This window comes from Ptychodera flava, chromosome 3, assembly GCF_041260155.1.
Source record: "Ptychodera flava strain L36383 chromosome 3, AS_Pfla_20210202, whole genome shotgun sequence".
Lineage (NCBI taxonomy): Eukaryota > Metazoa > Hemichordata > Enteropneusta > Ptychoderidae > Ptychodera > Ptychodera flava.
The window spans coordinates 33,576,218-33,598,274 of record NC_091930.1 but is presented as its reverse complement, the minus strand read 5'-3'; the positions used below and the strand labels follow the sequence as shown (position 1 = coordinate 33,598,274).

The 22,057-nt window shown below is 36.2% G+C and overlaps 1 protein-coding gene across 1 annotated transcript; it reads right to left on the bottom strand.

Moving 5' to 3' along the window:
• Nucleotides 1-7,874: 7,874 nt before the first annotated feature.
• On the bottom strand, nt 7,875-17,865 carry LOC139126302 (uncharacterized). The gene is made up of 6 exons (XM_070692374.1): nt 17,568-17,865; nt 16,861-16,963; nt 15,937-16,064; nt 9,590-9,815; nt 8,622-8,713; nt 7,875-7,971 (listed from the first exon to the last, which is right to left on the bottom strand). Exons 1-6 carry the CDS (start codon nt 17,652-17,654, stop codon nt 7,888-7,890), a joined length of 720 nt encoding a protein of 239 aa, XP_070548475.1. The 5' UTR covers nt 17,655-17,865; the 3' UTR covers nt 7,875-7,887.
• Nucleotides 17,866-22,057: the final 4,192 nt, after the last annotated feature.

Genomic DNA, 22,057 nt, shown 5'->3' with positions numbered 1-22,057 from the left:
GTAAAATGTAACCGGCTCACATTACTGTAAAACACTTACGCGTGAATGTTATATGTCGATAGATGGCGCTATTACAATTTCTTCCGTCAGGCTGGAACACTGTCAGCGTTAACCGGCTGAAGCACGCACGGGAATATTCCTATTTACAGTTGACAACACTTTTGGTGTTTGATATTTTTATCCGTTTATGAGGATTTCGTGACTAGAGTGTATTTTGAATCATTTTCCTCGACTTTTTGTCGGATTTATAGCAATTACTGTAATGTTCCTTTCACGCATGCGGTGCATGGTATATCGCAGCTGCATGGTTGAAGTGTTTATTGGTGTGAGTTTTTATTCAACTGTACATTCCAGAACAGAAATGAAAGTACCTTATCACATATTAAGCTAACAGGACACTGCTTCACTTTGGCTTGATAGAACTTAGCGATGCATATTATAGAAATGTGGAAATATTGAAGTGTTTTTTTACATTTCTCACAAATGAGTGTGAACGTATATCATTTTAACTACAATTTTCTTTACTTTATAATGGATAAAGCTACTTTCGGAGACGAATTTTCCTTCCATAGGTTCTATTAACTATACAGTGTATTGGAAGTCAACCTTTATAATGACTCTGTATTTGAAGAAAAATATGGTAATGTTGAACTTTAGTGTATTTTCAACGGTATATTCTAAAAAGTGATTTTAAAACTTTTTTCTCTTATTTCGTTTGTCACCAACGTTTCACTAAGTGACATTAAGTGATTAATACTGGCGGAAACTATAAGTAGCGTAGGTACTCTGTTTGACTCAGATCGAGTTTGTTATAACGTTTAGAAACTGAGCATAGTGATTATACTTTTCCGGTTTAGCTATACTTATAATCATGATAATATGCATGAGTTCTTCAAGGATGTATTCTTAGGGAGAAATTATTCCTCGAAGTTTACTTTGAAAGATACATCATTCTAGGATGGAATGGATTGTATTTCCAACAATAATGTCTCTCTTTTTCACAGCACTACCAGTGATATGAGTTCCGTAAGTTTATGTAGTTTAGAAGTATAGAAAACACATACGTCAAGTAGCTTGGTTTCATATTGTTCTATATTTCAGAGCAGATAACTTTGTATTATCGTAACATTGGGGACTTTTTATTTACTTCAAATGTTTGAACATTCACAACTCGTAAACAATTGGTATAGATATCAACACTTTGACGCATTACGTGACCGTACAGAATGTCATTCTGTTCAAGTGAGATTTATTATTTTCAGATTATGTCATTTTCATTGTAACAGTTATAATTGTATATTTTACCGATAAACTATTCTGCTAGAATAATTCTCCCTGTTGCTTCGTAATGTACATTCTAGAACATCTGAAATATTTTTTCTCTGAAATCAAACGTAATCTTCCTTTTCACAGAATTTACCAAGTCCCGTATAATGAAAATAAAAGCGCTGATAAAATAATTTGCCACAGGGAATTTATTTAATCAGATATTCATGAACGCTTTTTGGCTTATTATATATTGTGCTCTCATTTCAAAACCGGTTAATGTATACCTTAGACTTGTACATGTTTTTGCAGTCTTTCCAAACCGCACTTGTACAGTGGGTTCTATTTTGTAGTCAGCCCTATCGTTAAACATTAAAACATTTTACGATTGTTTATACAGTTATTTTCAAAACTTTGGAGGGTTACCTCTTATTACACTAGTATGCTTTTCAACAATATATTCTACCATTAGAAGACTAAGATTTGATTGAACTTCGCAATGTATATTTCAGAATAATTGAAGTGTGTGGCATGTCTAACCAAGGCTTCAAAAGAAATAAAAAAAATTGCTTTTGATCTGTATCTTTATCAAATTATGCTTTCAAACCATTTTTATGTAAATGCGATAGTTTTCTTGGAAAACTCTGATTTTCACTTCAAAAGATGATTTCGACGTGCATGTATTTTCACTTTTATATCGCTGACGTTACAAAATAAATGACCTGAATGAAAATGTATGAATTCTTATCTTTTTCGTTTCTCACCCTCCGCCATCACATGATGGTTTGCATTTACTTTATAAGCTTGCATGTTACATGTACTTGATCTTCTTTGGCTATCGCTTTTATAAATTATTTTTACATACAAGCCACATTATAAATGAAAGGTCGGGAAATGAAAACACCATTATTCCCAACAAAAACTAATCGTCAATTCTTGGCCATTAATGTTGTGGTAGCTTATTGTCAGGGATTATTATGGCGGCCTGTCTTTTCTAAATACGTACATAACTGCCATGGTAACATTACATTCTTTGATCACAAGAGGATAAATGGAGTCAATACTCCAAAGGCTTTTCGATTTTCTGATAACAAGAAAACTAAGATAAATTATATTACTTTGCCCTGTCCGTCACATTTCAATTTGTCAAGTTGAACCACGTGACTGACCACAAATACACGGTAATGGTTTGTTAACATGTCCGTGAATATGAATAATAAAACTAACAATTCAAAGTTTCCTAACTTTACTGCCCAAACGTAAATCATAATCAATCACAAAATAAAATAGAGCACTATGGGCCAAGTTGAGATATTTTTTTCTGAAAACAATTTTTACAGCGCGTGTGACAGTGCGTCGCATATTGCTTATTGGGACCCAGCTGTCGTTCGCTTTGCAAATTTCCGCAATTTTTTTACGGTTTTCTTTGCGTAGTTGATAGTCTATTGGAAATAACAGACTCCGCCCTGACCATTAACGTTTATTTATGGGCGCGGGCGAGAGGAAAGCCAAAATTAACATGCTCGGCAAGCCTCGCCCGTTAAAATTCTTTCCTATCGCCCTTGCCCACCGCTAGTCGCCGTTATTGCTATACTATGCTTGAAATCTTGATCTTAAATACGGTGTGGGAACAATAATTTATCTGAATGAAGGATTGAGTTTGATTTGGATCTTTATAATATGCAATTAAGAAAAAAATATAATGTATCTCTACTTTTGGTGGTCTTACTTAAACAAGGTACAAGTTTCCATGACGAAACCAACTATGACGTCGCTAGCATTTTGCGATGAAAAGACACAAAGTAATAAGTTTTCTATCGCTGTGGGCGTTTTACTGTTAGAAGATAACGCCCCGCCTCTACATTCCTACCCTTGCTCCAATTCTGTGGGTATATAAATATTAAAACAAAATAAATTGAGGCAATGAAGTTTAGCAGACTGTCACGTTCTGTAAGCTTTTGAGACCGTGGGGTGAATACGTTGGTCAAACTGCTGCTGAAAAAAGCCAAACGACTGAGTCGTACCAATCTACTGCTTCACAACAATCCATCTAAATCTAATATACAATTACCGCAACGTCGCTCTTTTATCTCACGCTTTAATTCCAATAAAACTACAATAAATCTTCATTCCATTCCGTAGCGTTCAGTTAACGCGTGAACAGTGTGAACAGTGAGACGTCGCACCCTCCCAACCCAACTCAGAGGTCAACACTTCTGCACTGGTAATGATACCGGTACACTTGGCAGCTTTGCTCCATGGGATCACCCGGATTCATTTGCTTTAACGCCAGTTAGAGTTCAGCGCTCTGTGAAATCGCTACTAATATTCACATCTTTGCCTGAGAAATATTTCTCAAGGTGTCAGGGAGCACTTTGACCAGCGCCCCCATCGACCAATATACCGAAATTTACAGCGCCTTTGTCTTTACATAGGTTTACGGATCGGTCTGTACACATGCCATGGAAATATCTTACATGCAGAATCGTAACATTTGATATCGAATCTGAAAATGAAAATGCCAAATATAAAGATTATCAGCAACATGTTCATATCAAACGCGAGACCTCAAAGTGTGTCAGACTTTGCCAGTCAGAATTTTAGTTAGCTCTCTCATAGATCGGATATCATAGGCCTTAAATGTTTTTTTTTCACATGAACACAGAAAAAACGGAAGAGGTTACACACGTTTTAGTGAGTAAAATGTTAAATTTAATTGCATATTATAATTCAATCGATTATCATTATGTGATTATACATGGGGAAAACCCAACTCAATACTATTAAAATTTCAAAGGCATAAGCTGATTATGATGATGTTGGATATACAAAATTAAAAATTGTTTTATATCAATTCCATTTGTCAATCATGTGAATGAAATAAAGTTTCATGTTCAAAACGTTTGAACGACATTTAAATTCAATTTCTGTAACATTTTGCACGACTACTGTTTTCTCTGTGATAAATCTCTAAAAGTAGTTTACATATAATATCATGCAAGTATCTTGATCGCTAATACACTGTGGTCTGGTTGGCCAAAACGAGAAAAAACCCAAGCTATATTCACAATGTAGCACAGTTGGAACAGAGTGAGGCCTTAGCCAGAGAACAATTCCCTCTTTTTAACTTTCATGTCAGAACTTCAATTTAACATTACGACATAATAGCAATAATCCACCTAAGCAACGGGTATACTAGCTGTGGAAACGCAGCTAACTGTTGGCGGGGTAGCTTGCGTCGCTATGCGGGTCATCAAAAGGTCAACCCCGCCACGGATATTGCGTTTCCACAGCTACGGGTATACCACTCAATGTTGACTTTGTCACTCCGTATGTGCACTCCCTATCGCTCGTGCACTAATGTCGTAAACTGGTCATTGTACACCGTGGCTAGCTGGGTGTTTTCTTAAACATGAACACATGAAATGTACATGTGTCCATTTCAAAATGTGATAACTCTTTTACACACTTTTTCAAAATTCCCCCAAAACCGAGAAAAAAAGATTCTCGTTGAGGTTGGCAAAAACTGTAACAATATTTCGTTATCATCAAAATCAAATATAACTCATCTCTAAGACTTGAAGGGTGACCATTCTTTTAACGACATTTTTGCTGCAAGTAGAATGAATGTACAACGAACCAAAATGCGCGCAGTGTTTGGAAATTTGTATTTCCATTGAAAGCCGAGTCCGATGTGCCCTATAGTATCATTATGGACACTGCATGTTGATCCATGACATGAAATGGCACTTAGGTAAGTTCAGTTAAGCATGTGAAACGATAGGCACGAATGCAATGTTAAGAATCATATACGGATTCCGGTCAAATTGTTCATTGAAAGAGTAGTAAATATTTTCATAATCACATCAGTACATCAAAAACAAGGATGACATGTGTATTCATAAATTAAAAACAAATATGGTGATTGCCCATATCACTACTGGTTACATTCTCTTATCAACGTATGAAGACGAATCGAACTTTACTAATTATTCAAACATTTATCATGATGTGCTAATATGCAACCTCAGATAAGCCTCTATAAAATCTATTTTAAAATATAAAATTACAATAAAACTTGTCTCTTGGCATCGTACATATTTTGAAAAACATAGTGCTTACTTACAAGGATACATATGGAGAGTACCTTTGTTTCTGTTTATCATATGTAAATGTTAAATTGATTAGCAGTGTGTCTTCTGATTTCTATTTTAAATGTTTTCTAATTTTCTTCAGATTACGCGATGTTTATTCATTTTTGCTTTGTGTTTTGCATGTGTTTTTGTCCACTTTAATCAGGCAATCGTTTTACATGGTCTTTCATTTTGTGTACACAGAATTTTATTTCAAATGAATGAATACATTATGACTGAATAATAAATAAATAAATAAATATAAAAGTCATACATCGATCAACCAATCAATCAATATCAAATGAATCCGTGGCATTATTAGGCCAACCATATTTCGATGTGGAAATCAGAGAAAGACATAATAAATTATGTCTAAATTGCATTTTGTCACAGATTTCAGACCCAAGGAAATGACGTTTACAAGCTAATTTTACATAAAACGCTGCGATTTTGTGAACGAATCCGCAAATTTAAATTGCGCGAGGTGCGCGATACATTTTGCGGCCAGGCATTTTTCTAGTTTGGAAAGAGAAAAACATTTGTGTGGAATCGGCTTTAAATTGATATTTAAGAGTGTTGACTAGCAATATTGCGCATGAATTAGTTGCTCTTGAGCGACGTGTTCTGTCTTATGCGTGAAACAAAATCGAATATTGCAATTTGATACACTGTTCCTTATTTCCGATATGCGATTTTCGATATTGGTTTGGACCCGACAATGTTACATTTTTAGTGATAATCCCGTCTCACTCAGACTGATACATTTTAGACAAAACATCCATCCGCGCCTATACTGTCGACGGTTTCCTAAATAGCTGGTGTCTACATGTAAAAAGCGCGCTCCTTCCTGCCCTTGTGATACTTTCTGATAAAACTGCAAAGTTAGTGTCTATGCTGAGCCGCTGTTAACTCAGCCAGAGGCTGATCTGAAAGTCTGGCACAAGGACAGCTATGGATCTAGAACGGCTGTCAGTCGATGATAGTTACATAAAGGCACTTCTTGATCCCGGAAAAAGTGAAATTAGAAAGTAAGAAAAGACATCGAGCTGTAGAGAACTGCAAATTAATTACGTTTTTATCAACCCCATCAATTATTTTATTCTGAATAAGGAACGCATCGAGCCGAAAAGTAGTTACCCTGAAACTTTGTCCACTCTGGCAAACGCAACTCAATAAACAGCTCTATTGGGATGGGGGGGGGGGCATGGTGACCATGTGCCGTCTGTTTCGGAAACAAAGCAGAGTAACTCGTTTGTAATTAAATATGCCTGACTGAAACTTTCATTTACTTTAAAACTTATCATGTTTGGCATAGCCGTCCGACTTGTGACGCCAGGTCAAGGTCAACATTAAAGCCGCAATTTTCAATTCCAGGTTCTCGCATTAGTGGAGTTCTCCTCCTAGTCAAACACTTGGCCAATACGATGTTTGATTTCTATTACATTAATTACACAAACTGATCTCAACCTTTTGGCACCTTTTGCTAATCCTGCAAACAGAGTTTATACGAGGTTAGCGTTTGATTGACGGTCGGTTCAAATCGCCAACGGTCATTGATTCCCCAACACCAAGGCTCGAATTTCCTAAAAATATCGTCTTCCAGTTGCGTTAGAATTTGAATATAACCACAGAGTTTGATCGGCAGCAGCTTCGCGCTGACTGCTTGGTAGTTTTCTGCCCTGTTGCGGCCGGAATAAACTAAAAAGTGGCATTTTCTGGAGCGTGTGCCCGCGTGTTGCCTATTTGGTGTCCACTTACACAGTGAACGCAACCACGGCTTCGCGCCCTTTTAAAAGGAGGCTCCGCCTTTACAAATGAAACATTGACAAATGAATTAACTTCCTGTTCTACACCAAATTTCGATATTCGATTTATTCCTAGCATATTGCCAAGCGATGGTCTTTACATCTTCTCACTTGTTTCGTGCGAACATTGCATATGTGCCGGATTTCGAGCTAATACGCGTTTCGTTCTCTAATGTCATCATCAAATATAAGCTGGCCGCGTAATGCACGGCGTTACATGTAAAATCCGGTGTTGGAAATGCCAACTCTAAAAACGACAATCACGGAAAGAAATATGACAATATTTCAGAATTCCTTCTTCGATTTCGACATTCAAATTCGGTTGGCCTAAAAATGCCAGGGATTCAAATGTATGAGTGTACTGAATTTAATATATCATCAACCATAACAAAAATTACTTAATGTACAAAATAATAATATTATTACTTTCCATGTTATTATTTATAACGTTCTGCTTTTGGCATCAAATACTATATATATATATATATATATATATATATATATATATATATATATATATATATATATATATATATATATATATATATATATATATATATATATATATATATATATATATATATATATATATATATATATATAATTTCATTTCATTATAACTGTACACAAAGTTATTGATTGCGAATTACTAAGCAAAATTGCCATTTCGCCTGGAAATGCGATTACCCCATATCGCTTCTTGTTGTGAATGTTGTCAGGTGATTACAGAGGCACACTGTGGAGGTCAAGTTGGACTCTGGTGATACCTAGGTTTGAAAAACAAAAAAACATATAAACAAACAAACAAACAGGTTTGATGATATAGCACTGTTCCTGTTTTCGATACATAGGCCTAATTAATATTGCCCACTTTGATGCATTTGACTTCCGATGAAATCGTTAATTAGGGAAATATTTCATATGCTGCACACAGCAAAAAGTAACAAATTCTGCTGATAATATGTTCTCCAGGTTTTGTTTTCATGCATTGTGGAGATATGAGGTAATGCACAATATATAATAAAATTGTGCTGTTCTAGTGGAAAAGGTATTTAAAAAATGAGGGGAAGTGTTAATTTCCCGAATTTATTGAAGAATAATTTTCAAAAAGGTGATTTGACACCCTGCATTTTACACGTTTAAGCAGGACAACATTTTGGCACAGAAGGTGTAGGTATAACAATCAGAAAATAAAGTGCTCATTCTGTGAAGCAGGATACAAAGTGCAACCTTAAACGTTTGGATTTCGTCTATACATTTTGCTCGTGTTTTTTCATGAAATTGCATAGCCCATAGCAGAAATTTAAATAAAACTCACTGTATTATTCACCTTCAGCGTTTAATCACTACTTTACATTTTACGAACCAATGAGTTTTTTTAGTTGAAACTGTTCTCAGTGTAACTGTGTATATTTACCTTGCAACCGTCACTGTTCCAGATCCCGGACGCTTCATGCAGATAGCCACACATGATATTCTTGACACTCACAGTGACGTTGAGATCATGTTCTAAGGTAAGACATGAAAAATGATTTTTGTGAAGCTTGTCGAGTCGACTGGAGTTTGCCATATGATAACATGAAATAAATTTAGACACGATTACGATATTAACTGTAGCTTGTTGCCTTTCAAGCATTATTTCTTATTCTGTCAGTGAGATGCAGATTAATGTTCTCCTCCTAAGGTCATTCCACAAAGGCTTGTCTTGAGTTAGTCAAACAGTCTGCGCTTGTGTCTTCAAATTTTATTGTATAGGAGTGAATACTAGTCTGGACAAAAATTCATGAAAAAGATATTCTCAACCGTTACTGATACACTATACACTCTGTGCTTCAAAGTTCCTTTGACCTTAATGAGTTCCCTTTCATCGACCTCTATGTCAATCAATTATTTGAACTAATTATTTATCTTTGCATAAAAGCCCAGACTGTCGACAGTCCCCTGTGCCTCTACTCTCTCTCATTGTTGTAGTATCTCGCACATACGGCGGTGGAGGGGAACAGAAGCGAAACCATACATACGCACGCTGAATGCTTAGCACGCGCCTTCGGCGCCACGCTCGCTATTCCCCCACCGTCGTAAGTGAGAGAGACAACACCAATAAGAGACAGAAAAAACACAAGGGATTGTCTGACAGTCTTCATAAAGCCCGGAGATCTTTTTATGCACTCCTTTATTGCACAATGCTATCAGCTGCGTATCTAAATTTTCTTGTATTTTTATTCTGTTAGCTCAAGTCCCTTACTCTTTTGTGTAAAATATCACCGTCTTCAGATTTTCAACACAGGCAACATAATTCTTTACTGTCGCCAACCGAATTCTCATGGGTGCAGGAAGTCGTTTGTCAACAGTAACTTAAGGAGGCTATTGCATATTTTAACTTACTGTGTGGCACTTTAAAGGTCAGTTCATATCCTCCTGTCACCAAAAAGAAGTGTTCGGGGAAGAAAATACTGGAATGAACACCGTCAAACTGGACATCAAGAGAAAGATTCTGGACAGGGTATTTGGCATTCTCGCTCTTGACTTTGAAGATGTTTACCGTTGTATTTCCATGAAGTTGATCTGAGCTGTCTAGCAAGTTGACAACCGCATGGTTCAGCCTGGATATCTGTAAAGTAATATGTTTTATGCTCAGTTTCTGCAAATATAATGTCAGAAATTAAAATTCAACGTACGATATCACGTGCAAGTACTTCAACTGTAGTATTCCTCGACGACGGGGAACAGACTATCGCGGTTCTTGACCAATGTTTGCTGGTCTTCTGTCGTATCAGCTTGGTTGCCGTTTTTTCTCTGTCAAATTCTTGACTTGGTATCGTGTCTGACACAGTGCAAATAACACAAATGTTGATGCTTCACAAGAAACATGTAATGTCGGGCATTAAAATGACCTATTTATTACAAAGTCTTGGGACGAGTGTTATTAATGAGAGTAAGCTAATATTGCAGACTCTATTTTAGTCAGGTACGCACATAAATATGGTAAATGTCGCCGCAAGCAGGCTTCCGAAAACTGTGAGACCTTTCCACCGACGTCACGCACGACATTTCCGTCACCAAACTGCTCATATTAAAATCAGATACAGACTGAGATAGCAACGTTTTAAAGTTTGATTGTTCTATACCCTTCTCGTTCGCTTCTAGTTGCCTAATTTAATTTTCCCCATGTTGCCTACTATCAAAGAACACCCCGATCAAATGTCGCATATTTTGGGCTGTACTCACAACCAATAGGAAAGAGGTTTACAACTGCAACGTGGTGTGGATTGTAGAATTGTATAATATAAGCATCCTGATCGGCTGCTACAAAGTGTTAGATCTTCTATGGCAGTGGTTCAGATGTAATGGGAATGCTAGCAGCGAACCAGAAGGGCGAACAACAGGCAAATGTGAAAACGTTGTCACCCCTACATCTGATTTTGATTAAATAATTGTTCCTCCACACATTACCGAACACTATACATAAGGCACAGGACAGAAATTACAGGGTGAAGGGTGACCCCCCCCCCTAATATTCATGCTTGAAAAACCGTGGCCATCCCGTACTTTATCTTTCTCATTTGACTTTTGAACTTTCAAAGAAAACTTGTTAACCTTTACAAATAATCACTTTTATCACAGGGTGTTGTCTAAATGTCCGTCCCCAGGGGTGGGTAGGTGTTTCGTTGTATTGCTAATAAAGATATATTCTACCAACCTTTGGTGTTTTGGTCTTAAACTTAGCACTGCCCTTGACAATCTTGTGTTAACGTTTTATCAACATGCTGTATCTATTATCTGATGAGTTTGAGTGCCTAATTGGCCAAAGTAAGCAAGGGTAAATTACTAAGCTGTGGACGCTGTCACCAGATTATCACCGGATTAAATTTGACAAAGTCAACAACGAACGCGCCAGTCTTCAGTTATACCTTACTGGCGCGTTCGTTGTTGACTTTGTCAAATTTAATCCGGTGATAATCTGGTGACAGCGTCCACAGCTTAGTAATTTACCCTTGCTTACTTTGGCCAATTAGGCACTCAAACTCATCAGATAATAGATACAGCATGTTGATAAAACGTTAACACAAGATTGTCAAGGGCAGTGCTAAGTTTAAGACCAAAACACCAAAGGTTGGTAGAATATATCTTTATTAGCAATACAACGAAACACCTACCCACCCCTGGGGACGGACATTTAGACAACACCCTGTGCTTTTATGCGAGGTTTCAAGTAATTAATTAGGAAAGAGATAATAACAGCACGAAAACAATTTCCCAATTAACGAAAACCACACTTTTTTCAAATATTTCCACTTAAATAACTGGTTATAAAATTCAGTTCTGCTGTACTTGATAATTTTACCATGAATTTCTGATTTGATCAAAAGTGGTTGAACTTTCTTGATGGTTTAAGATATTTTTATGGAAATAACTAAATTAATATATAATATATCCTTTAATATGATTTTCCATGGAAATATGTGCAAATATGCAAGCAAAAGCCATTTCGTTATTTTTCAAGTCAAATTACAGTCATTATTTCATTGCCACAAGTTCATTCTTTGTGAAATATCTGTTGGGTTCTTACCGGTGTCAACTTGTCAGTTGCAGGAAATTTCTTGCAAGGGTGGGTGGGTCCCTTGCAAGAAATTTCTTGCAAGGGACACACCCACCCTTGCAAGAAATTTCCTGCAACTGTGAGCCATGTCCGTTGCAAGAAATTTCTTGCATGGATGGGTGTGTCAATTGCAAGAAATTTCTTGCATGGGTGGGTGTGCCATCGCAAGAAATTTCTTGCAAAGGACACACCTATCCCATGCAAAAAATTTCTTACAAGGGACACACCCATCGATGCAAGAAATTTCTAGCAAAGGACACACCTATCCATGCAAGAAATTTCTTACAAGGGACACACCCACCCATGCAAGAAATTTCCTGCAAGGGACACACCCACCCATGCAAGAAATTCTAGCAAGGGACACACCCACCCATGCAAGAAATTTCTTACAAGGGACACACCCACCCATGCAAGAAATTTCTAGCAAGGGACACACCCACCCATGCAAGAAATTTCTTACAAGGGACACACCCACCCATGCAAGAAATTTCTTGCAAGGGACACACCCATCCATGCAAGAAATTTCTTGCAAGGGACACACCCACCCATGCAAGAAATTTCTAGCAAGGGACACACCCACCCATGCAAGAAATTTCTAGCAAGGGACACACCCACCCATGCACGAAATTTCTTGCAAGGGACACACCCACCCATGCAAGAAATTTCTAGCAAGGGACACACCCACCCATGTACGAAATTTCTTACAAGGGACACACCCACCCATGCCATGCAAGAAATTTCTTGCAAGGAACACACCCATCTATGCAAGAAATTTCTTGCAGGGGACACACCCATCCATGCAAGAAATTTCCTGCAAGAGATACACCCACCTGTGCAAGAAATTTCTTGCAAGGGACACACCCATCCATGCAAGAAATTCTTGCAAAGGACACACCTATCCATACAAGAAATTTCTTGCAAGGGACACACCCACCCATTCAGGAAGTTTCTTGCATGGATGGGTATGTCCCTTCCATAGCAGGAAATGTTTTGTCCATGTCTGAAGGCAAAAGCGGTTTTCCTAATTGTACGTTCACTTCATATTCACGAACTGTGAAGAATATTAATAAAGTACAAACATCAATCAAATTGTTAGTATACAGAGTAATTAACAGAAGTGACACAAACATGTAATTTGTTAACAGCAATTATTTCAAATGTTTATTCATAAAAATTTACTGAAGTTTAAAAATACCGTCAATATTATTCACAAAAATTACATGTCTAAAATTGTAACAATAACAGTGTGTCACTCTCATTTTAAGATGGGTTGAAATACTATATCTGTACCTTGAAAGCTTCATATGCACATATTTAATGAGTAAACTAAAAAATACCGCAATTATACGGTGTCGCTCACATTTTATCAGAACTGGTACATACCAAAGATCAACCAGAAAAATAAGAATGACAAAAGCAAGTAAGGACTGCAACTTAGGTACTGGAGGTCATCTTTAGGAACATGCATATCAACTTCTATAGCAATAGGACAAGCAGATCCTACATACATAAGCAAATGTTAAGAAAAAATTAGCCAGAGCAGCTTGACAAAAAGAAAAGGTGGGAGAGGGGGGGAAAAGAGTAGGAAAAAATATAAAAGGGATCTTTTAAAAAGGAATGCTACCTCATCAATCTTCTATCCCCTACCCCCTCCTGTATATCAAATGTTCCACCCCTTGGTTGACCATGTTACATAAGACCAGCTGGCAGTATATTTACAACTTTGGGGATGTTTTAATTAATGCTATGAGTGCTATTATTCAAATGTAAACAGCACTTAAATCAGTTACAGATAGTGAAATTCCTTCCACTGTGGGGGGATTATGACATCTAGAATTATCCTGGATCCAAATTTCTCATCAGTTCTTAAGTTTCTTACATGCAAAAGTTGCAAAAATTGGTTCGCAATGAAAAAATTTACCTCAGCTCTGTTTTCAGGATCAAATTTTACTACAAATTGATATTAAACATGACAAAATTATGTTCACAGCCTTCGAAACTGTCTCACAACAAATCCTTGGTTGGTGTAGGTCATTTAAGGTCACAAAAGAAAATTACCTAAAATATAAATATTTGGGGGTTTCCCAACACTTTGAGCAGAAAATTTATCTAATAACATCCCTCGGGACTTTTGTACCAAATTACAAAGCTATCAGACAAGTAATTTTGAGAACAAGTTTTCTTTACCAAATATGACAAAATTGTCTTAAAAATACAAATTGGTATATTTCAGGACAATTTCCATATATCTTACTATTGTCATCCCTGGACATCTGTACACCAAATGTAAAAGCCGTCTGTCCAGGGGCTTTAAAATGAAAATATTTTTTTACGATTTTTTGACCAAAAATAACAAAAATTGCCCCAAAACAGTAATATTTCCAATTTTGTCGTAATTTCAACAATAAGAAGGGTAACACCCTTGCAAACATCCAATCCAAATTTGAGAGCAATTGGGCTAGCGGTTTCAGAGAAGAAGAAATTTTACTTAAAATGAGAAAAATAACCAAAAAATTCAGCAAAAATATAAAATTCAAGATATCTTCACGATATTCATCAAACTGATTTGGATCAACCTTAGTAACCTGTATACCAAATATTGAAGCTATCAGATTAGTTATTCTTGAATAAAAAAAAATTTGACCAAAAATTCGGAAAATTGCCCCAAAATTACAAATATAAAAATTTCAATTCAATTTGTATACACTTGACTGATGTCATCCTGAGGAACATGTATTCCAACTTTAGGAGCAATCAGATGAGTGGTTTCAGAGTTCAAAATTTTTTGACTAAAAACTGAAAATCACAATAAATAAATCTATCAACTGCTTGAAATGCAATTGGCTATTCAAAATCAAAAGGGACAATGACTGTGCTGGTTATCTACATTTATAGCTTGGCTTGTAATTGTCGAGAGCACTATTATTGTTTGTCAAGAAACTTATCACAGCCTAAACATCAATCTATATTACAACATATACATGTAAATTCACTTTTGCTGTTTCAAAAATATTACGTTACTTCTAGACTACCGTGAGAACTGAATTGGTGCTTTTGGGTACAACTCATAGTAGTTGTTCACGTCTACTCTTTCAAACACCATATTCTTATTACGCACATTTATATCAATTGTAAAAAGCTCATAAAAGCACACATTTAGTGAGTTTAGTATTGTAAAACATTATTCATACTTTCCTCAAAGACTACATCGTACAGTCAATCAACATTTTCAGTAAAATTCCAAAATCATATTTCTCGCGCACACACATACACTTGCAACCACCCCTAGTCTGATCAAGTAATTAATATTAATTATCAAGCGTTTATTAATACACAGATTTAGCTGGTTATGTATTGGAACAAATATCTATAGTTTCCTCTTAGACTACAATGTATGGCGAAATTCCAAAATCAAATTTTTGTACGCGCATGCACTTTTTCGGTGAAAATCGAAAATCAAATTTCTCGTAAACTTATGCGCTTGTTACCACCCTATATTTATCAAGTTCATTTATATCAATTATAAAAACGTCTATAAATGCCCATATATTGCTGGTTTTATCTTGGGAAACTTCTCCATAGTTTACCCATAGACTACGATAAATAGTGAATCAACAATTTGATGGAATCCAGAAATTAAAAAAAATCTTGTACACACACACTTTTTACCTCCCTCTTTAAGCAAAGTACAATTATAACACGATTGGAACTAATTTGGCATAATTGGATCTTCACATGTTTCAAATTTCTCAAACGTGTTAGGTGCCGTATAGCTTAATGTTGCGATATTACAAATTACTCATAAAAACAAGTGTGTAACTTAAAAAGGAAAGCAGAAGATCTTACATTTGCAAATTAAAACGACTCGACTTTACCATCCAATTATCCCAAATTAGTTCCAATCGTGTTTTATATAATAAACACAGTAATACATATATACCTTATTTTGTGGGGAAAGTTGTTAATAGTTTTCGCAATACTTTTCATCGTATTTTGATTTGACATTTGTTGGTAAGGCAACATCTTGCTTTCTAATGGTTGTGTCTGTCTGTCTGTCTATCTCTTTCCCCCCCCTCTCTCTCTCTCTCTCTCTCTCTCTCTCTCTCTCACACACACACACACACACACTTACGTTAAATCCAAATCCAAGGTACGTAGCGTTGTCGTCTTCAAGATATACACCGCTAATCGACATATCAGTGTCAGCTGGGGGAGGATCACTGGCAAATATAATGCTGATTTCTTCTTCGGTATCTTTCGCTGGGTTTTAAACATACAAGGATTAGCATCAATTCCGCAGCATGTTTTTTGGTTGAATAATTATGACATTGTAATAATCATACAAATAGCTCTAATCATACAAACCCTAACATATATTTTTAGGACACGTTCTTTTCTGTGCGCGCGGAAAGAGGTAGAATAAAGCTCTGCACATTCGGTCTATCCTTATTTTTTGTCACGAATAGTTTACAATGGGTGTCTCCCTCCTCCCCATGGAAAATTCGATGGTTAACCATCATTTTGTTCTATGGTCTTAACTTGGCACGTGCAATTGTTAATTACCCATCTTATTTAAACAACAGTGAAATTAGATCAAGAGAAGTGTCAATTTACAGACAACTGCAATATGTACCTAAACGCATGAATATTCTAAGTTCATATCTGGTTTTTCACTGTTGATTTCAAATGGGAATGAATGATAAAAATTGTCATATGGAAAGTTTGATTAAATATGTAAGTCTACTAATTTAAAGGCGCGTACTAACAACCAATATAAACATTTAAGTTCACATCCCTCTTTTTTGGCCAACTTTATATATATCTTTCTGGGAAAAAGGAAACTATAACAATAATATAAATAACTACCGGTATAACGTTCTGCACTACAAATCTAAGGCTGCGGACAGTGTTTTGGTGAGGAACAAACCAAGCTGTACAAAACATATGATATAGTCATTATAGCTCTTCTATATCATAACAACAAGCAAGAAACTCCATTTCGTAAGAAGCAGGCAGGTTAACGTACTAGTGAAAGTGACAAGTTTTTTGTATTTACCTTCTATTTCATTGTCCTCTCTGTCTGTAAACGACAAACTCAAAACATCATTTGTGTAAGCCTTTTCACCAAGTTGAAAATATCTTCTATTCAATCGTTTGACCTGTTGGTGATTCAATAAGATGTCGGATTTCATGATGTGCTGTAGTACAGTTGTCTTGTACCCGTCTCATATTTCAATAGTTTCCGTACATTATGGTCTAACATAGTACAGATGCTCGTACAGTAAATTTCTGACTTTTTCAGAATTGAATCAAATATTGTGTGTTTGTCATATGTTAAAAACACCATGTGAATAATCCGCATGCGTTGAGGTATAGCAGAATCTTTTTTTCATTTAATCTTCAAGTAAACAGTAAATCAAATCCCGCAATGGGAATCAAGCACTAGAATAAATAATGGATTCCCTTAGAATCCAACATAATTTTTTTCATATTCAGCTCCACAGGAAGAGTGACAGATTTTGACGTCCTTTCGCAAGCCGTATCACTTCTGTTTAAAGTGAACTCTGATAAGATACAATATATATTCCACCTGACTTAACCTCGGCCGTTTTGCAATTTCATTTAAAGGAAAATAAATATAAACCAGTACAAACAAAGTAGACATAAAGTCTGTACAACCGATTTGTTTAATACATGTTATCTTGTTTGTATATATCAAAATTGCCATTTCTAAGCAAAAATATTAATTAAACTTTAACGTACAATTCTGTTGGCGACGCTATTTGGCGGCCTGTCAGCAAACAGTTTCTCTGATGCTGGAACTTGAAATCCACTTCCGTCTCCCATCATTAATGAGACATTTGATAGTTTCTCCAAAGAGTCGCTCTCTAAATTTAAACGAATTGAAGGGGTATCAAATACCACAGAACCGTTACCAGGGTCAATGCAAGCGAAGAGCAAACTTTGCTAGACCATCTGTTGTATTCAGCACAGATTCCATCAACATATTTCTGTCTTGGTCTTCCTGCTCAACAAGCGTTGACGTGTTCTGTAACATCGTTATGTCGGCATCGATTGACTCTAGTATGTCTGAAGGGTAAACGGATATTTATTGATAAATGTTGGGTACACAAAAAGGTATAATAATATATTTCATCCTGACAATGTTAAAAGACAGACAGACAGAAAGACAGACAGGCAGAGGACATTCCTGTTCCAAGTGTTATAGCAAGTTTTCCCACAGCACAATACATTTTAAGAACAGGGGCATCGCCTTCAGTTCTTCTAAACTCTGTAGCATTTCATTTTTTTCTCTTTTGGCTTGATTTTTTCCTGAACACAAAAAACATCAATCCTTTGGTATTTGAATAATCTCCCAGTGATGCATACTTGCACTGTTCACCCACTGATACTTTAACAAGACATTTGAAATGTTACATAGTGGTGCGGCATGGCCAATTCATTGTGCATTTTGTGATAAATGCACCAAACTTGGCTCAGATGTGTCTTGATATGTGCTGAACAAATCCAGATACCGAGCCACTGAAAATCTACCGAAGCGTTGCCATGGCAGGCACTTTTTCCAAAATGGCTGCCAGACAGGTATTTCTCACCTAGTAAATGTCAACTGCAGACGTTGTTGGGTAACTTTAGGTTTGATATTTTCAATAAGAAACTGTGAAAAGAGTTATTTGAAAATTCTTTTAAATTTCCTTCACCACCTGACTTGTTAAACGGGTAAATCTAGACAAAAAAACACAATTCTTATTCATAAAATGCACGGTATTAGATCCTATAAAAGGTGAGGCTATATCAGCGGTCAGGATAACAAACCTATCTTTGTTTATGTTTATGTTTTAATTTGGACTGGAGGGTCACTGTTTGTATAGGAAAGTTCCCATTTGATCAAATAATTGGCCAGCCAACACTTCCTTGCTTAGGTCTTGGGTGTATGTGTCAAGTGGATAACAAGAAAATGATTGGCAAATATTTAGGATTGTCGTTTAAACTTGTTGTCTTAGCCTATGTAAACACCATGGAAAGGATAAATACTCGCCAGCTGACTAGCATGCAAAAGCAAGCAGAGATCCAGGGAGTGCCATGCAGGGACATGACAGACAAAAAGTGCAGGATTGTGTAGCTTTGCTTTCCCTACCTTTCATGTTTGTTAAAACAAAAGAAAGTGGAGTAATACAATTTAATTTATGGTGCCACGTTTTGGCATTTCAATAACAAATTATGTACGACCAAGAAATGAGTACTAAAATATGCCATGTTCAAAATATTATAGGCATGAATCCATATTCATGCAATAGACCATTGACATTGAAATAACTATAAAACCAATATCTAAATCACGAAAGAGATATCAAATTACACAGATCAGTTTCATGTGAAATGAATTATGAAAAGTAATGTATAAAATATAGTACATATAGCCGAAAAATAATATAAAAATATGACCGCACTTATGTACTAATTGTAGTTACATGATAAATCTCTAACATTGACAATTAGGCCTATGGGGATAAGAGATTTCCCCAAAAATGTTATTGTTTTTAACGTTAAAACTAGAAGGTTTGTAGTACAGTAAATATTATTGTGCTTTTTATATGTAGGCCTACGCGTGAATGTAGATTAACAAGAGTGAGAGATTGGGTTAAATTCCCCGTACAATTTTCCATGTCAGGCCTTGTGATATTATAAGAACACCCTGCAAAACTTGTCAATGGGCCGGTAATCTTAATATGCATTTATGATGGTAATACATCCACTATTCACCACAGAATCATTCGTAAGAGCAGCAACTATGGGATTTTACAGTAATTGATGGTCGTCATATTTAAAAATGGCCGCCACACCAGAACGCGGCACTACCTGTGAGGGCTCGGTATCCAAATTAATTTATATTATAATAATCTACATTCGTACCAAATTTCATGGTTTTATCACAAAATGCACAATTGTTATGAACATTTTGGCTATGCCGCACCACTACATTTAAAATTGTGATACAAGAAATTCAACTCTCTTTAACAGCATCTGCATTACACATATCAAAAACGACCTCTAGACCGTTTCACCATCCCTAAAATAACAGACTAAAAGTCAGACACCAACACACAAAGCAACACTCAAGCACAGCATATAACTTGACTTTGACCTCAGCCAGGGACAAGGTGACAAAAAGGGCGACTACGGAATTGTATATAAGCCATTGTGGCTAGATAAATATAGCGTTAGATAAGGCCATCACTCACCTTTAGACATTGTATTGCTTTCATTGGTCGATATGTTAAGATGGGTAAGCCCAGAGATTGCATTTGATATTTCACAAGCACTTCTATAATCTTTGACGGTAGAAGAAGTAAAAAAATAATGTTTATGTTACTATGTCTACCTTGAGGTTTGCACAGGTATCAACAATGCAATCTGGGACCATTCATTGCTGGACGGTTTTTAATCTTGGACCAGCTGTGCGGATCCACGTCCCCGGCCATATTGTTTCCTTTCTTGGATACAACTCTTGATAAACATTCCTAACAAGTAGTTTTGTGAACTATCTGGGACAATTATACCTGCCTAAAAATTACTTTATCATACCAAGGGTTCAAATTAAAAAAAAAAGCAATATATACGGGACATACTACATAGAATTCATACAGAAAAAAATGCAGAAGTCCCAAACCATGCCTTTCTTACACACAAGCAAAATCAATGATGCAGCAATCATTAAAGGATATGAAAATTAAAGGATATAGTTAGGGGTGACATCAAAAGTAAATGTCTGTTAAAAAATATTCTTGAAATTTATACAACCCCCTAAATTTAATTGTTGAATGTTGATCACAGATTCCCAGTATTTCTTTAATGTAATACTGCTGCTAATACTTAAGCATACTCATGATGTGTGACACTGCAAAAGACAACATTATTCAAATGAAAAAATCTTTACAACCATTTTCAGTAATAGAGCGCGAAGCCACTGCAGTGAACTGCAATAAAACTGCTCACACTAATTAGTTTCAGCTGTAGCCAGCTGGCAAAGTCGACAACATTGTATGTCCCATGCAGACAGTTTGTCTGGGGAAGTTGAAATAAAAAAGATTTGTACATGGACCAGTGCATGGTAATGTTACATTGTATCTTAATCTTGAACACAGGGTGCCAATCGTAAACTCTCATTTACAACTCGAGCCTCAGACAGAGCTAGTTTTGCCTTTGTACGAGCAGACTTTTTAGTCTTTATCAAGTAGCCTTGTTCAACACCAAAGTGGCCACGGCTACAGCTGAAACTAATTAGTGTAAGCAGTTTTATTGTAGTTCACTGCAGTGGCTTCGCGCTCTATTACTGAAAATGGTTGTATTTCATTCGAAAACTTCTGGGTCTGTCACTATTAATATAACACCAACATCAAAGTGTCAAAGGTCTTTATTGACTCTGTCAAAAAAGGAGCGACAATGTAAAATTACTATGCAATTTTATAGAATTTCTAACCCAACCAAAGTAGGATGTCGTTATATTTTCAAATTTTTTTCGGTTAAAACCCCCACACTTTCTCTGGGACCGATTCCGTAATGTCAGAAAACCCTATCTGGGACCTATCCCGGAGTGCATTTTGGTAAACTAGGAGCCCTTATTTATGGTGGTTAGGTCTCTTAACATACCTGCTACCTTCGACCATTTAACAGTTATTGAAGCTATAGAACAGAGTACTGATCATGCAAGTGGAACATCGAGTGTATATATGTATATTTTCATATCTATACCATATACATACGTACGCACAGATATAAATACAATCACACTACGTATGCACATACATACATGCCTACATAATATACACATTATAAGAGCTAACCTCAAATATCGACACATTCGTCCTGGTTCCATTGAAATCATCAAACTGTGGCATAATAACACCTTCATCCACGTTGCAAAGGAAACAAAGTAAAAAAGTGACTAAATTATAGCATATAGAGGAAGCACTTCACCATAATGACTACCAGCAGTTCTGTAATCATTTGAGTCTGAGTTCAGGAAAGCGGCTGAACGGAATCACGGATAAACATTGTAATTATCAGTATTTTACGAGGATTCAAATTTGCCGCTGACTGCTCCTTGTCAATAGAAATACGGGGTATGTTATACTAGACTCATCAGACAATAATTCTTGTTTGCCTGTTTTCATTAATTGAAGTCAACAGGAAACAAGGTATATCTTGAAAATATTTAAGCTATATCTGATTGC

Excerpts from the sequence above, each read along its gene's own strand:
- LOC139126302 (XM_070692374.1), bottom strand. The coding sequence starts at position 17,654 with ATGATGGGAGACGGAAGTGGATTTCAAGTTCCAGCATCAGAGAAACTG. Across the intron at positions 16,065-16,860 it reads AGAGGACAATGAAATAGAAG|CGAAAGATACCGAAGAAGAA; the intron begins GTAAATACAAAA and ends TTTAAAACCCAG. Across the intron at positions 9,816-15,936 it reads ACCTTGGATTTGGATTTAAC|ATATCCAGGCTGAACCATGC; the intron begins GTAAGTGTGTGT and ends ATTACTTTACAG.